Consider the following 16,179-nt stretch of genomic DNA (forward strand, 5'->3'; position numbering starts at 1 on the left):
CTGTCTGGGTATGTTTACACTGCAAAGTTAATTTGAAATAACAGCCGTTATTTTGAATTAACTTAAATAGCGTCTATACATCTATGGAGCTCTTATTTTTAATTTAGTAAACCTCATTCTGCGAGGAGTAACGCCAAATTCGAAATAGCTATTTCGAATTAAGTGCTGTGTAGACACTTGATTCAAAATAGGGGGCCTCCAGCCCTTCCCAGGGAGCCCTGGTGGCCACTCTAGGCACAACCAGGAAAACTCATCTGCTCCCGCACCACCCCTAGCCCCGGAGCCCTTAAAGGGGCAGATTCTGGCTACAGTGCCTGTGCCAGTTGCAAGCCTGCCAGCACCCAGCCTATGCCAGGGGCTCCCAACTAGGGGCTGATCCAGACGCCTCCCTGCATTACGAGGCCCTGGACCGCATCCTGGGGGGGTCACATGGTCCGTGCCCCCCTGGTGGTCATTGACCCCGGGGCAGAGGGCCCTGCCCCTGACACGGAGGAAGAGGAGGAGGACAACGGCCACGAGCCGCAGGAGCCTGCAGGGACCGTGCCCTGCATCCAAGACCCCAGAGCTGTGCCAGAGAGCCCGTCAGCAGTCTCATCCGAGGCCGGGGAGGCCTCCACATGTGAGTGCCATCACGGTCCCCTTATGCGGACCGGGGGGGCGGGGGAGCCCAGGGACCGTGCGCGTGGGCCTTGCCGACCACAGAGCAGGCAACAACCTGTGCATCTGCTGTGCCAGCTGGGACATGTGGCCCCAGCTGGGTGCCATGCAGGGGCCCTGGCCTGTTCCCCACATATGTCTATGCATGAAGGCACATGACAGGCTCCTGACCCCAGGGAAAGATACTGCACACTGCCCCTCTCTCCAGACGCCCCCTCTACTTAGAGGCAGACACATCTCTCTCCCCTCCTTTCCTCCCCCCCCGCCACACACACACCACACTATAGGCAGCACAGGGGCTGGGGTGCAGTCCTGGGCCAGCTCACACTCCCAGGGATAGCAGGTGCGGAGACCTGCCATCCTCGCCTTGCAAAGGGGGCTGGGTTTTACCCACTGTGTCCCCTGGGAGAACTGACCACTTCTCTTGTTTCACCATAGTCGCAGCACCTGCGAGTGCAGAGGACACAACCCCGCGTGGAACATCCACCCGCATCCGGGCCAGCAGGCGCACCCGCAACCAGGAGGAGTACCAGCGGCAGCACCTGGGGTTTCAGAGAAGGCAGGTCCACAGCCAGGACCACTGGGTGCAAGAAGACCTGCAGCTGCGGCGGGAGAGTTTGAGAGAGCTGCGGGAGCAGGGCCGTGCCCTCCGCGAGCACCTGCAGACCCTGGTGGATCGATTGCTGCCTCCTGCTGCTCCAGCCCCTGTGGCCATCCCAGCTATCGCTCCTCCTCCCACCCCTGCTCCGCCTCCTGCTTCTTCCACCCCTGCCCCGTCCCTCCTGCCCCACCCTCCATACCCACTCCCCCCCGGGAACGCCGAGGCCCCTGCACCCACAGTGTTGAGAGACGGGAGGGCCGGCAAGACCCCCAACCCTGAGCTTCCCCTCCCATTTCCTCCCCTTGCCTCCCCCTTCCAGCTCCCTCCTCCCAGGTTTTCCCCCTCCCCTCTCCTGCCCTCATTCTCCCTCTCCTCCCACCCCAGGTTATATTAAATAAAGAGAGTTTTTGTGGCAACACAGGTGTTTTTATTGTACATCAGGAAGGAGGGTTAGGGAGGGGAAAGGGGAAGGAGGTGAGGGTGGAATGTAAGGCACAAGGCCCCAGTGGGGCACGCCAGGGGGACTTCACTCCTCCTCTGCCTGGAAGCTCTCCCGTGGGGCTTCCCAGATGCGGACAGCCCCCCGAAGGGCCTCCCGGATGGCAGCCGTGTGGGGCTGTGCATACTGGCCAGCCAGGTGGTCAGCCTCTGCCATCCAGGCTGGCAGGAAAGCCTCCCCCTTCCTCTCACATAAATTGTGGAGCACACAGCACGCTGCCACCAGGTGTGGAGTATTGTGCTTGGAGAGGTCAAGGTGGGTGAGGAGGCATCTAAATCGGGCCTTCAGCCGGCCGATGCGGGCCCTGCTGAGCCTGGCATTGAAGGCCTGCCGGGAGGGGTTCAAGTGTCCCATGTAGGGCTTCATCAGCCGGGGCTGTAGGGGGTAGGCCGCATCCCCCACCAGGCACACTGGCACGTCCACGTCCCTGACCCCGATGTGGTGGTCGGGGAAGAAAATCCCAGCGTGTAGCCTCTGGCACACGGAGGAGTTGCAGTACACCCGTGCATCGTGTGCTTGCCAGACCAGCCCACGTTGATGTCTGTGAACTGGCCCTGGTGATCAGACACGGCCTGCAGGATTACGGAGAAGTACCCCTTTGCTTACAGGAGGCACAGATGGAGATGTGCGTCCCGTCAGTTGCTCCCCCGCAGTTGGGGAAGCCCAGGGCGCTGAACCCCTGGATGACCGCATCCAGGTTAGTGAAGCAGACAACTCTGCGGAGCAGCACCCTGTTGATGGCCTTGACCACCTGCAGAGAGACACACAAAACCGAGGGTCACTGGGGCGCCCGGGTGGCTGAGAGTGTTTGTTCCCGCCACTGCCCCGTGCCCCACTCTCAGGAGCAACCCCTGCTGTAGTCCTGGCCACCACGGGCGGTCTGTAGCTCAGCTGGGACAGACCAAACCCTCCCGGGGAGGGCACGGACGCCACCTTCCCCAGTTTTCCCTGGGGCAGCCCATTTCCTCCTTGCAGCTCCCTCCCCCCCCCTCTGGCTCAGTGGCCGGTGACTGCCGTACCTGCATGAGCACCGCTCAGATGGTGGATCTCTGCACGCCAAACTGGTTGCCGATAGATCGGTAGCTCTCCGGTGTGGAAAGCTTCCAGAGGTCGATGGCCACCCGCTTGTGCAGGGGAATGGCGGGCCTCATGCGTGTGTCCTGTCGCTGCAGAGCAGGGGCGAGCCACTCGCAGAGCTCGAGGAAGGTGTCCTCCTTCATCCTGAAGTTCTGGGCCCACTGTTGGTCTCCCTAGCGCTCCAGGACAGTGTGGTCCCACCAGTCACTGCTGGTGTCCAGAGGCCAGATGCGTCTGGGTGCTGCTGCTGCTCCTCCACGGCCCCCAGAGGGAGTAGGGGAAGAGCCAGGGGGCTGGCCTGCAGCAGATGGTGCCAGGCAGCCTCCAGCAATTGCTACCAGGCTTGCAGCAACCCATTCAACATGAGCACCAGAGTGCCCAGGGGCAGCTCTGGCTCCATGGTGCTGAGTGCTGTGGTGTCCCAAATGAGAACGACCAAAGCAGACAGAGAGGAAAACGCTTTGCTGTCCCTCTGTGAGGTAGGCAAGCAAGCGGAAAAGCTGAGAACTGGCTGTCCAGAGGGGTCCTTTTAAGCACGAGCCTCAGATCGCCTCAGACAGCAGGCACACAAAGCAACTACTGACCTGATGCTCTGCTGGAACCAGTTTCAGCTGCCTTTAAATGTGATCCAGCATCCAATCAATGTGAACACGCTATTTCAAAACACCAAAACGCTATTTCGAATTAGATTTTGTCTAGATGCGTTATTTCGAATTAGCTTAATTCAAATTAACTGTTTAGAATTAAGTTAATTCAAAATAGTGCTGTAGCGTAGACATACCCTAAGAGCCTCTGTCTCATTTATTGTGTATCTCATTTAATGCACCCAAAGGAGTTTAATGGGCCCTGTTTGTCTGGTATAGCTAGAATAGCGAATGGCTCTGCAATGTGCTGCACATATAAACCAACGACGGTAGAAGAATATGTATGCAGTATTATAGTTAAGAAGCAAGACAAGATAATGTAATTAAATTAATGTGTATGTGCAGGCAGGCAGAGTTAAACTTAGCCTTGCAACATGCCTTAGAATTTTCTGACTTTACAATACCAAGGAGCACAACTTGACTGTCCTGCCAATATAGCTTTCTTTTGCTGGAAATACAGGCCATCCTGTCTGTTTAGATTGTGTCTGTAAGATCCTTAAGCAGAAACTTGACTTCAGAGCACTGGCCAAAATATCTGCCAGAATTTAGTTTGTGGTGATCATAATTTTTTAAGTAATGAGAGCAGCAGCCCATCCAGCAGTTATAGAGTCCTTGTGATGTGACATTAAAATGCATACTTATTCCATCTTTTTGTTTTGTCTGTCTCGCCTCCTGCTCACTCCTAATTCAGACAACATCCGATGGAGTATCACATAGAGGAGGCCAAAAGACTGAAGCACAAAGCTGACACAATGGTAAGTCTTGACCTTCTGCTGGAAGGGTTAAAAAGTTTTCTAAATAAACCTATGGCTTTCTTAAGAAGGTGGACTTTTTTTCCACATGTCCTTGTGATGTGATATTGCCAACAGCAAGTGCTAAAAAATCACGAGGCTAGCACTTGTAGCCGTAGGCCACAGCTTAGCCGCATTAGTTCAATTTTCTAAATGAGTCCACACCACCAACTCCATTCGGCCAACTTTAAGGGGTGCTCAAGTTGATTTTAGTACTACTTGTTGAGAGAAATAACAGTCAATTCCCTTGATTGACTTTAGGGTAGTGCAGATGCAGTGCTGTGAAATGTGTCCCACGGTGCCCCAATGTGACCTCTCTGGCCAGCATTTTCAACTTTCCTGCTCTTCAGGTACACAGGGAAAGGTCTGGGAAAGTTTGATTTTCATTTCCTGTGTGGGCCAGCATGTCAAGCAGACCTTAGAGCAGGCAGCGCACCTCAGCAGCACACTTGACCATGAATGCCTAGGGTTGCAGACGAGCTCCAGCATGGAGCATGCATGAGATCCTGGACCTGACTGCTGTGTAGGGAGAGGAATCTGTGGAGGTAGAACTCTGAAGCAGCAGACGAATATCTATGCCAAGATCCACCGGACATGGTGAGTAAAGGATATGCCAGGGATGCCTACCATGAAAATAAAGAAGTTGAGGCAGTTGTACCAAAAGAAAAGGAGGCAAACGAATGATTTTGGTCAGCTCTGCAAACATGTCACTTCTATGAGCAGCTGTGGGGGATTATAGGGGGTACTCTTTGGGCAGCCTCGGGCAACAACAGGAAGGACATTGTTGAGAAGGAGGAGGAGAATTGTCAGCAGGCAAGCAGAGTATCCAATATCACTGACATTCGTGACCATTTTGAAACTTTGAAGAAAATCTCCTCCCAGCATATCTCAATGCCAGGCCCTCACGAGTTCATTTTTAATCCTTCTCCAAGTGTGTTAAGGCAATTGTGTGATCTGTGGTGTCCACTCTACCTACACAGCCGGGGCTCCCCAGAACACCTTGTTAACGTGTCTGAAGATGGAGGAGGAATCTTCCCTGCACATCTCCATAAAGCTCTCGTAGGGATACTCTTTCATCTTTCTCACCAGGTTTCTGGGGAGATCAGCCTTATTCTGTCCTCCACGGTAGGACACCTTTCCACATCAAGCCAGCAGTAACTGGTCTGGCATATTTACAGCACAAAGCAGTGCAGCATAAGGTCCAGGCTTCTGGCCACATTCAGTCAGCATTCACTCCTTATTGTTCTTTATGATTCAAAGACTGATATTGTTTGTGGCAATGTAGATGAAGCAGGGGAAGATATGTAACTGATACCACTGAAACAGTACACCTCCATTTGCTCATGCCCAGCAAAGTATGGTTTGCTGACCATGTGAGCCTGCAGACTCCTGTGGGAAGAGAAAGTTGCACTCTCCCAGCAAACAGGGTGACTGTACTCTGCCACCATGCCTGGCCTCCTCTCCCTGGTAGACTCCTGTGGAAAGGAAAAGTTGCACTCTTTGGGCAACAGGGAGTGCCAAACACATTGTGACCACATGAGCACCTGCCCTGCCACCACGGCCAGCTCTCCTCACCCCTGCATAGCCCTTTCAACCACAGACCCCCTTTGCAAACGCAGTCACTTACCTAGCCATGGGAACTGCTATTTTTAGCCACTATCTTACACTTGCTTTGAAAGTTGATGCAAAAGAGCGAGCCCCAACCTGTTTCTTACAATGTTTGACACCAAACCTACGTGCTGCATAATGGACAATTAAAAATATGATTTGGCCTTGTATATAACATATGGCCATTGTGTTGGATGGATGTACTTTCATGCTACGATATTAGCTTCTGTGTTCTACAATCTGCTCTTGACTTTTTTTGTTACAGTGGGTGCAACAATGAATCTGTTGCCCACTCCTCCAACTCTTCCAGTTATTTGGCTAACACAGATCTGAAGGCAAAAAAAAAAAGTAATTGGGATGAGCTGTTTAATGAGCAAATGCTATCCACCCACATGGACAGGACACAATTAAATGCGTGGAGGAGAACAATGTTACAGGAGATGTGGAGAGGAGAGCATGCAGAAAATGTGAAGCCAAGACCCAGGAGGAGATCTTGAGACTCTTGGAGCAGTAAATAGAGCTTGTGATGCACCTGGTAAAGGTACAGGAGAAGCAGATGGAGCCCAGAATCTCCATATGCCTCATGCTGAACCACTTGCCTTCCTCATCAAGTTCCATAGTCTCCCCTCCCAGGCACTCTACAGTGTGGGGGGGAAGAGGTAAAAGTCATGGACAGCATTCCAGTCAGCTGACAGGGAGATCTCCCAGAACAGAATGCTGTCATTCCCACACCTGTGATTGCTGAACAAGGAGATTGCAATACACCGCTTGCTCTTGCTTCCCACTCTCCCGCTCTGAACTGCTTTTCTGTCTCTGCTTCCTTGTGTTCCCTAAATAAAAATGCATGGTTTCCCAATAACAGTATTTGTACTGCTTCCGTTACACAGGTAGAAAGGGGTTTATAAGCCAGCGCACTTAATGCACAGGACACCTTATTAAGAGCAACATCCATAATTGTCATATTGCTGCCTAGTCCTTCACAAAGCTGTTTTTCAAAGCGTCTCTGATTGGCAGTGCCCCTCGATGTGCTCTCCTTATTGCACATAGTTAGGATTGATCCTGCCTTGGGCAGGGGGCTGGACTTGATGTCCTCCTGAGGTCTCTTCCAGCTCTATGATTCTATTGTCCTGGTATCTGGCTGCTCATAATTACTGACTTCGTGATCTCCCCACCAAGGCATACAATTTTTCCCCCTTTCACAGACATTATGGACCACACAGCAGGCTACTGCAGCAATAGGAATGTTGTTTTTGCTGAAGTCAAACCTAGTCTAACTGTGACTTTAAACGCCCAAGAGCACATCGTACCACTGTTCTGCACTAGCTCAGCCTGTGGTTGAACTGCTCCTTGCTGCTGTTGAGGCTGCCTGTGTGCTCCTGTGAGCCACAGGAGCAAGGGGTAGCTTGGGACTTCAAAGATCACAGTTGGTATTTCAGTGGCTCTGATGGTAATTTTTCAGTCTGGGAAGAACTCCATCTTGCAATTTTCTGAAGAGACCAGAGTTCCTAAAGATGTGTGTGTCATGCATCTTCCCTGACCATTCCACATTGATTCTGGTGAAAAAGCCCTTTGAATGACTGTTCATGTTCATTCTGTGTAGGTGTGTGCACACTGCATACATGCATCTTCGGAAGATTTTCCCTTAGTAGTATCCATTGAGCCAGCAGGGAAGCACCTTGGAGTCGCACCGCTATATCGGTTAATATATACCCCTGCTGGCCTTCCACCCCCGCAGTTCCTTCTTACCGCTTGTGATGGTTGTTGGAACATAAGTCGCTCTGGGTATGTCTACACTACAGCACTAATTCGAACTAACTTAATTCGAATTAGTTAATTCGAACTAAGCTAATTCAAACTAGTGCATCTAGACCTAAAAATTCATTTGAATTAGCGTTTTGCTAATTCGAACTAGCATGTCCACACTGAGTGGACCCTGAACCGAGGTTAAGGATGGCCGGAAGCAGTGCCGGCAGGGCATCAGGTTAGGACTTAGAGTGTGGAGCTGCTGTCTCAGGCTAGCCGAGGGCTGTGCTTAAAGGGACCCGACCCTCACCCCGGACAGACAGTTCTCAGGGTTCCCCGCTTGCTTGTCTACCTTGATGAGGGACAGCAAAGCAGTCCTGACTTGGAGTGTCCTGAGTGCCCACACTCGGCACATCACAGCACTCGGCCATCAGCCCGGCTGCACTTGCCGCAGGCTGCCATCCAGGGGGGTCAATCGGGGGGCTGCAGGAGAGCTTCCACCCTGAGGAGCCCGCAGAGCCACCCCAGTCCTCCCCATCAGGGGCTCGTACCCCATTCGTCCCTCACCTCCTTCCACTTACCCCTTCCTAGCCCTCCTTCCTGATGTACAAAATAAAGGACACGTGTGTTCAAAAATAGAAACTCTCTTTATTTAACAAAACGGGGGGGGGGGGATTAGCCTCTGGGAGACTGGGAAAAGGAGGTGGGAGAGGGGAAGAGAGAGGGTGGGAGAGGGGAGGGGGAAACCTGGGAGGAGGGAGCTGGAAGGGGGAAGCCAGGGGAAGAAGGAGGAGGGAAAGTATAAAACTATGGTACACCATATCTTCAGTACTGTGTACAGATGTGGTCTCCTCATCTCAAAAAAGATATTTTGGCCTTGGAAAGGGTTCAGAAAAGGGCAACTAAAATGATTAGGGGTTTGGAACAGGTCCCATATGAAGAGAGACTAAAAAGACTGGGATTTTTCAGCTTAGAAAAGAGGAGACTGAGGGGGAATATGATAGAGGTATATAAAATCATGAGTGGTGTGGAGAGGGTGCATAAAGAAAAGTTCATCATTAGTTCCCATAATAGAAGGACTAGAGGACACCAAATGAAATGAATGGGTAGCAGGCTTCAAACTAATAACAGAAAGTTCTTCTTCACAAAGCAAGTAGTCAACCTGTGGAACTCCTTGCCACAGGAGGCTGTGAAGGCTAGAACTAGAACAGAGTTTAAAGAGAAGTTAGATAAATTCATGGAGGTTGGGTCCATGGAGTGCTGTTAGCCAGGGGATAGGAATGGTGTCCCTGGCCTCTGTTTGTGGAAGTCTGGAGATGGATGGCACGAGACAAATGGCTTGGTCATTGTCTTCGGTCCATCCCCTGCAGGGTATCTAGTGTTGGCCGCTGTCGGCAGACAGGCTATTGGGCTAGATGGACCTTTGGTCTGACCCAGTACGGCCATTCTCATGTTCTAAGCTCAGGGCTCAGGGTCGGGAGTCTCACTGGACCACCTTGATTTTCATGCAAACCTGCTCCTGGGTTTGCATGTGGCCTTTGGTGGCCAGGCTGGCAGCTATCCTGCCCTAGACAGCCACTTTCCTGTGCCTAGTGCGGAGGTCGTGGCCAGGTGCAGGGTCTGCTGGCTGGGTGCTGGCAGGCTTGCACCTGGCACAAGCACCGTAGCCAGCCCGTGCCCCTTTAAGGGCTCCAGGGCCAGGAGGGGGGCAGAAGAGTTTCCCTGGTTGTGCCCAGAGTGGCCACCAGGGCAAGCTGGGGAAGGCTAGCCTCCCACTAGTTCGAATTAAGTGGCTACACAACCCTTAATTCGAACTACTTAATTTGAACTAGGCATTAGTCCTCGTAGAATGAGGTTTACCTAGTTCAAATTAAGCGCTCCGCTAGTTCGAATTAAGTTCGAACTAGCGGTTTGCCTGTGTAGCGCCTATCAAAGTTAATTCGAACTAATGGCTGTTAGTTGGAATTAACTTTTTAGTGTAGACATACCCTCTTGCTCTTCAAGTGCCTCTTAGTCCTTCCTTAATGTTCAGTTCATTGTTAAAGTTTTCCCAGTTCTTTGTTTCTTATTGTGACAAAGCTTCTATGAAAACTCGGTGGCTTCTGCACTTCCTGGCAGATTTTGTTTGCCTCAGAGGCTCACAGCAGCCCACAGTTTTAGGCACCACATCTAGGGCTTTAGTTTGCTGTTGAGCCTTTTTCATCATTGGCCAGCATATAGTATAATGGGGTATGTCTACACTACCCTCCTAATTCGAACTAGGAGGGTAATGTAGGCATACCGCACGTGCAAATGAAGCCCGGGATTTGAATTTCCCGGGCTTCATTTGCATAAGCCGGGCGCCGCCATTTTTAAATCCCGGCTAGTTCGGACCCCGTGCCGCGCGGCTACACGCAGCACGAAGTAGCTAGTTCGGATTAGGCTTCCTAGTCCGAACTAGCTGTACTCCTCATTCCATGAGTGGCCAATGAACAGGAGCTACACTTAAAGAAGTGCAGAGAAGCAATATTGGCTCCTCCGTATCTTACAGAGACATCTGTAAGATACGTGTCTTGTTGAAGACTTGTCTTGTCTTGTCTTGTCGAAAATAGCCGTCCCCATGGATGAAATCATTCTCAATCTGGCCGATACTATTTGGCAGATGCAGCTTAAGAGGGCAGACAGAAAATACTTCGGCCCTGCCAAAGGGTGGACTTTCTTTTTTCACATCCCCCTCCAAACTCCCTAGTAGTAGACTCAGTCCAGCACAGAGCCAAATACCCCTATTCAGGTTGCCCTCTCAGGACAAAGAAGCATAAGCAGCTTGACATACTGGACAGAAAAGTCTACTTCTCTGCCACCCCTATAACTGAGGGTAGTGAGACACTCCTAGCCTCACTACCTGCAATTATACTAACTATTCAAAGTAACAAAACCTCTTCCAGTTCGTCCCAGAAGAGAAACTACTTCAACTCCAGGACATAATTTGACAGGGCCACACCATCACCCATACAAAATTCCAAGCGGCCCTACATGCTCCAGACACCACTGCACACAGCCTTTCCACAGCAATTGTCATGCGCAGAGCCTCATGGCTCCAAGCCTTTGGGATAGCCAGGGAGTTGCAACTCAAAATGGAGGACCTTCCCTTTGATAAAACCAATCTATTTGCCAACAAAACTGATGAAGTTCTTCACTCCATGAAGGATTCACACATGATTCTAAGAACTGTGAGCATGTACACACACCACTGAACAAACACCAGAGATACAACACCTTTCTAAGGCCTAGGGGGGTCATGCAGGCAGCCCAACAAACAGTATGACTTCAGACAAAGGCACACAGACCACACTGTTAGCAGCAATCTAACCCAAACCAACCATCCACATCAAAACAGCAAATTTGAAGTTTTGGATGAGAGCTCAAACAATATCCCCACCGTACCATCGCCAAAGCCATCTGTCATAACCGTGAGGGATGGGCAGCAGTCTGGGGACTAAGAGGTTAACGTAGCCAGGTAGCAGTCAGCCAATAGAAATGCAGGTAGGGATTTCAAACTGAGACAAAGGAATTTTTGGGTTTTCCCTCCTTTGTCTCTGAGCCAGTTTCCCTCTCTAGATTCTGAGGGAGACAGAAGACATGTCTGTCTCCAAGAAAAAGACTTTTCATAATGTGTAAGTAAGGTAAAGTCTAGATAAATCCGTCAGGTTTTATTGTTTTCTGTTCTGGGGATTTGGATCTAAGGTCTGTACTGTTAGAAATGGGGGGGGGGGGGTCTCCTTTCTGTAACTAAGTCCTGAGCCCATGGGAAGAGCCCCCATGAGTTTATTAATTTGTGCCTCTTACCATCCAGTCACCTTAATCATGTTTGCAACTGTAATCTTGTTTTGGTAATAAAAAGTTATTTTTTTTCTAAGTAATAGGTTCATTTTTTGTGTCCTGGAAGGTCTGTGTATATATCTACCTCCCTGACAGAGTGGCAGCCATAACAGACTGTAGTTTGTTTTTCCGCTTTTCTCTTTTTCAAGCTCTTTTGGGAAGAGAACTTGGGGTAACCCAGGGGTTGGTTTCAAGTATCCATCCCTGTTTTTGGATTCAAAAGCACTTGATGGTGGCCGCAGATTATTATCCCCAAAATCTAGATTTTTAGGATTTGTGGGGAAGTTTTATACTGAAGCCTGGAGAGAGAAGGTTTTGGGGTAGCCCAACAAGTAGTATGACTTCAGACAAAGGCACAGAGAGCAGAAGCACAGATCACACTGTCAGCAGCAATCCAACCTGAACCAACCATCCACATCGAAACAACAAATTTGAAGTTTTGGTTGAGGGTTTAAACAACATCCCCGTCGTACCATCGCCAATTCCATCCAACTTCCGATTCATTCACCTTTTTCCAGGAATGGACCAAAATAACATCCAACTGGTAGGTTCTAGAGATCATCAGTCTGGGCTACTCCATACCCTTCACATACATTCCCCCTACTTAGCCCTCTCCTCTTCAGGGATACCTCTCACAAAAACCTCCTACAAGTAGAGAGTCAACGTCTTCTACAAATTGGGGCCATAGAACCAGTTCTACTGGCTTACGAAGGCAGAGGTTTTTACTCAAAATATTTCCTCACACAGAAAAAGATGGGGGTGAGGGAGTGTAGGGGTGGAGATTCATACTAAATCTCAGAAAGCTCAACAAGTATGTAACTTACTGAAGGTTCAAGATAGTTATGCTAGCATCCATCATACTAGTGTTAGACAGCAGAGATAGGTCTTAGCCCTCGATCTCCAAGATGCCTACTTTCATATAATGATCCATTTAGCACACAGACATTTCCTTCAATTCAGTTGGAACCGAACACTACCAATACCAAGTTCTCCCATTCAACCTATCAGCAGCACCAAAAGTCTTTTTGAAAACTCTGGTTGTAGTAACTGCATAACTTCTTCATATAGGGGTGATAATCTTTCCCTACTTCGATGATTGCCTCATCAAAGGCACATCATATCAAGATGCCCGGAATGTGGTCAACAAAACTATCTATCTGTTACTCAGTCTTGGATTTCATATCAACTACCAGAAATCCGCACTACAGCCTACACAGACTCTCGAGTTTATAGGTACTTAACTAGATTCAGTAATAGCCAGGGCAACACTATTCAAGCACAGGTTTGACTCTTTCCCTGCCTTCAAGACTCAGTACAGGATTCGCCAGTCACAACAGTATGCAACTGTCTCCAAATCCTTGGTCACATGGCAGCCACAATATATGTAAGACTAGCCAGACTCCATATGAAATTCCTCCAAGCATGGCTGGCCACTGTTTATGTCTCTTTCAGGGCCTCTCTACACAAGCCTGACAGCTACCACACCACATCCTGACCTCATTGCAATGGTGGACACAACGTGCTGCAGGGCATTTCCTTTCAACAGCCTTTCTTTATGATCTCCATAACAATAGATGCTTCCCTTATGGGATGGGGAGTGCATCTGAACTCCCATGCAGTACAGGGCAAGTGGTCCTATAAAGAACATTCACTTCACATCAGTCTCTTGGAGTTAAGAGCAGTACAGTACTCATGCCTTCATTTTCTTCCATACATCAAAAACAGGACCATCCATATCATGACAGACAACACATCGTACATGCATTATATCAGCCATCAAGGAGGAGCACAATCCAACTGCCTTTGCACAGAGGTGATGAAGTTCTGGAATTGGTGCATTCGGCACCAGATCACTCCCATAGCAACATACCTGCCAGGAGTTTTCAGTGTTACAGCGGACAATCTCAGCTGCCTGTTTTCAGACCAGCACGATTGGGAAATGGACACAATAGCCCTGCAGGAAGTATTCGCCCAGTGGGTCCAACCCGACACAAACCTTTTTGCGATCTAATCCAATCACAAATGTTGCTAGTTTTGCTCCTGGGTAGCCCTAGGGAAGGGCTCTTTAGGGGATACCTGTCTCCTGAAATGGGAAGTCCCACTCCTGTAGGCATTCCCACCATTACCATTGCTCCACCGAGTAATCATGAAAATCAGACAAGACCGAGCACACATCATTTTAGTAGCACCATCATGGTCCAGACAGACCTGGTTTCCTTACCTGAAATGATTGGCAATCTCTGCTTCTCATGCATTCACTCCACATCACAATTTTCTGTCTCAACATCACGGCAGGATCCTCAGTCCAGATCCAGTGACACTTCATCTCAAGGCCTGGCTACATGATGCTTAAATGTTCTGCTCGGATAGAGTAAAGTAAATACTAATCAGTAGTTGACAGGTTTCTACCAGAAACACCTACACCTATAAATGGAAAAAATTCTCTGAGTGGATACAGGAAAAACACAACATTCCACCCTCCACTACCCCTCTATTAATCATACTGGACTACCTCCTTGACCTACGGGAGTTCAATAAAGTTTCACACTGCTTCAGTTGCTGAGTTTCATGAGCTAACAGCTGGGATCTCACTCTTTTCGCATCCCATGACCAAACGATTCTTAACAGGACTCCAAAATACATTCCCCATAGTGATATCACTTACTGTCCTATGGGACCTCAATCATGTCCTTAAAAGCCTCACAAAAGCCACCCTTTGAACCACTCACCACTTGCTCCTGGCTACAACTCTCGATGAAGGTGGGCTTTCTCGTAGCCATCACTTCCAGTAGACAGATAGGAGAAACAGCAGCTTTGATAGCACACTCCCCGTTACACAATCTTCAGCAAAGACAGGGTAAAACTCAGATCTTACCCAAAATCCTTCCCGAAAGTCCCTACACCTTTCCATATTAATGAACCTATCCACTTACTGCATTCTGTCCAAAGCCGCATGATGACATGATCCAAGAAACATTACACACCCTCCGTCCTGCAGGAAGTCCACAAGACTTTTCATCTCTTTTGCTGAATGCTCAAAAGGTCAATCTGTCTCCTCCCAGAGGATATCAAAATGGATTTCCTCTTGCATCCATGCTTGTTACACAATCCATAACAAGAAACTGCCACTTATCATCACAGCTCACTCCACCCGAGCAGTGGCTTGCACCACCATCTTCCTGACCAATGTCCTGTTATAAGACATCTGCAGAGCAGCAACCTGGTCCTAGACTTCTGGCCTAATTCCTATAACAGTGGCCCGAATGGTTCTCTCTACAGTCTCCAAAACCTGCCTTCACGAGGTGGACACTGCTTTTCAGACACCTAGAGTGTAGCTCCCACAGAGCTATTACTTGAAAAAGAAGAGAGAATTCACCTTGTGCAGTAACAAGAGTTCTTTGAGATGTGTGGTCCCCATGGACGCTCCAATGCCCTCTCTTCCTCCCCTACTTTGGAGCCTGTTTGGGGCACATCCAAAGCAGAGCAGGAGCAGAGGCATGCAACTAACGGACACTTAATGGCACAAGGAGACACCACTGTGTATGCACAGCACAGCGGGGCATTGCTAGAAAAGATCTCCAATCACCAGTGCAAGGAAGCACCAGCACCTAGAATGGAGCGCCCCCAGGGACACACATCTCAAGTAACTCCTGTAACTGCACAAGGTAACGTTCTCTTCTGTAATGAGTAAAGGAAGCCAAAGGGAGTATCCATCTCCCACTTAGGGGAGAGCGGGAAACTCAAAACAAGATACATTGACGACAGCTACATAATTAACATCGCCCATTCTCTTTTAGTGTAGACCTGGCCTAAGAGAGGTAGTACATGCGTCCAGTTCTGGGCCCCCCATTACAGAAAGGATGTGGATGCATTGGAGAGGGTCCAGTGGAGGGCAACCAAAATGATTAGGGGACTGGAGCACATGACCTACGAGGAGAGGCTGAGGGATTTGGGCTTATTTAGTCTGCAGAAGAGAAGAATGGTGGGGGGGGGGGGAAGCATTGATAGCAGCCTTGAACTTCCTGAAGGGAGGTTCCAGAGAGGATGGAGAGAGGCTGTTCTCAGTAGTGACGGATGGCAGAACGAGGAGCAATGGTCTCCAGTTGCAGTGGGAGAGGTCTAGGTTGGATATTAGGAAAAGCCATTTCAGTAGGAGGGTGGTGAAGCACTGGAATGGGTTCCCTAGGGAGGTGATGGAATCTCCATTCCTACAGGTGTTTGTCCCAGCTTGACAAAGTCCTGGCTGGGATGATTTAGTTGGGATTGGTCTTGCTTTGGGTAGGGGGCTAAACGATGACCTCCTGAGGTCTCTTCCAGCCCTAGGCTTCTATGATTCTATGCACCATGGCTGTTGAACTAAGGCAGGGACTCACTGGTTAGCTCAAGTTTTGAGAGGTGGTGAGTTGCAGGCAGGGCCCTTTTGTGGGTTTTCTTTCTCCCTGCTTGCTGTTGTCACAAGCACATGGAAAAGAGTATCTTGCAGGCACCAATTGCAGATGGGCCTCTCATGTTAAGGTATTTGGAAATAGAGGGTGGGAAAGTGGTGCCATCCAGAGATCTAATCCAAGAGTGGTAAAGTCCTAGGATTTCATTTGGCACAACGGGATGATACTATAGTGATACTATCAGATGTCAGACAGGCTATAAGGAGGTGTAAGACATTGCTTTCCCTGTAACCCTGGCAGGGTTGTGTGACTAGGG

The 16,179-nt window shown here is 49.6% G+C and overlaps 1 protein-coding gene across 4 annotated transcripts in view; it reads left to right on the forward strand.

The window, feature by feature from the left end:
• The window catches only part of AFF1 (ALF transcription elongation factor 1), a 178,888-nt gene that overhangs the window by 144,826 nt on the left and 17,883 nt on the right, over positions 1-16,179 (forward strand). For 3 of the 4 annotated variants that reach the window (XM_006115336.4, XM_006115334.4, XM_006115335.4), the window contains one exon: positions 4,170-4,233. In XM_006115336.4, coding sequence (XP_006115398.2) covers positions 4,170-4,233 — 64 coding nt within the window. The other variant, XM_075929557.1, reaches the window with a different exon arrangement.

This window comes from Pelodiscus sinensis, chromosome 5, assembly GCF_049634645.1.
Source record: "Pelodiscus sinensis isolate JC-2024 chromosome 5, ASM4963464v1, whole genome shotgun sequence".
NCBI classification, from domain to species: Eukaryota; Metazoa; Chordata; order Testudines; family Trionychidae; genus Pelodiscus; species Pelodiscus sinensis.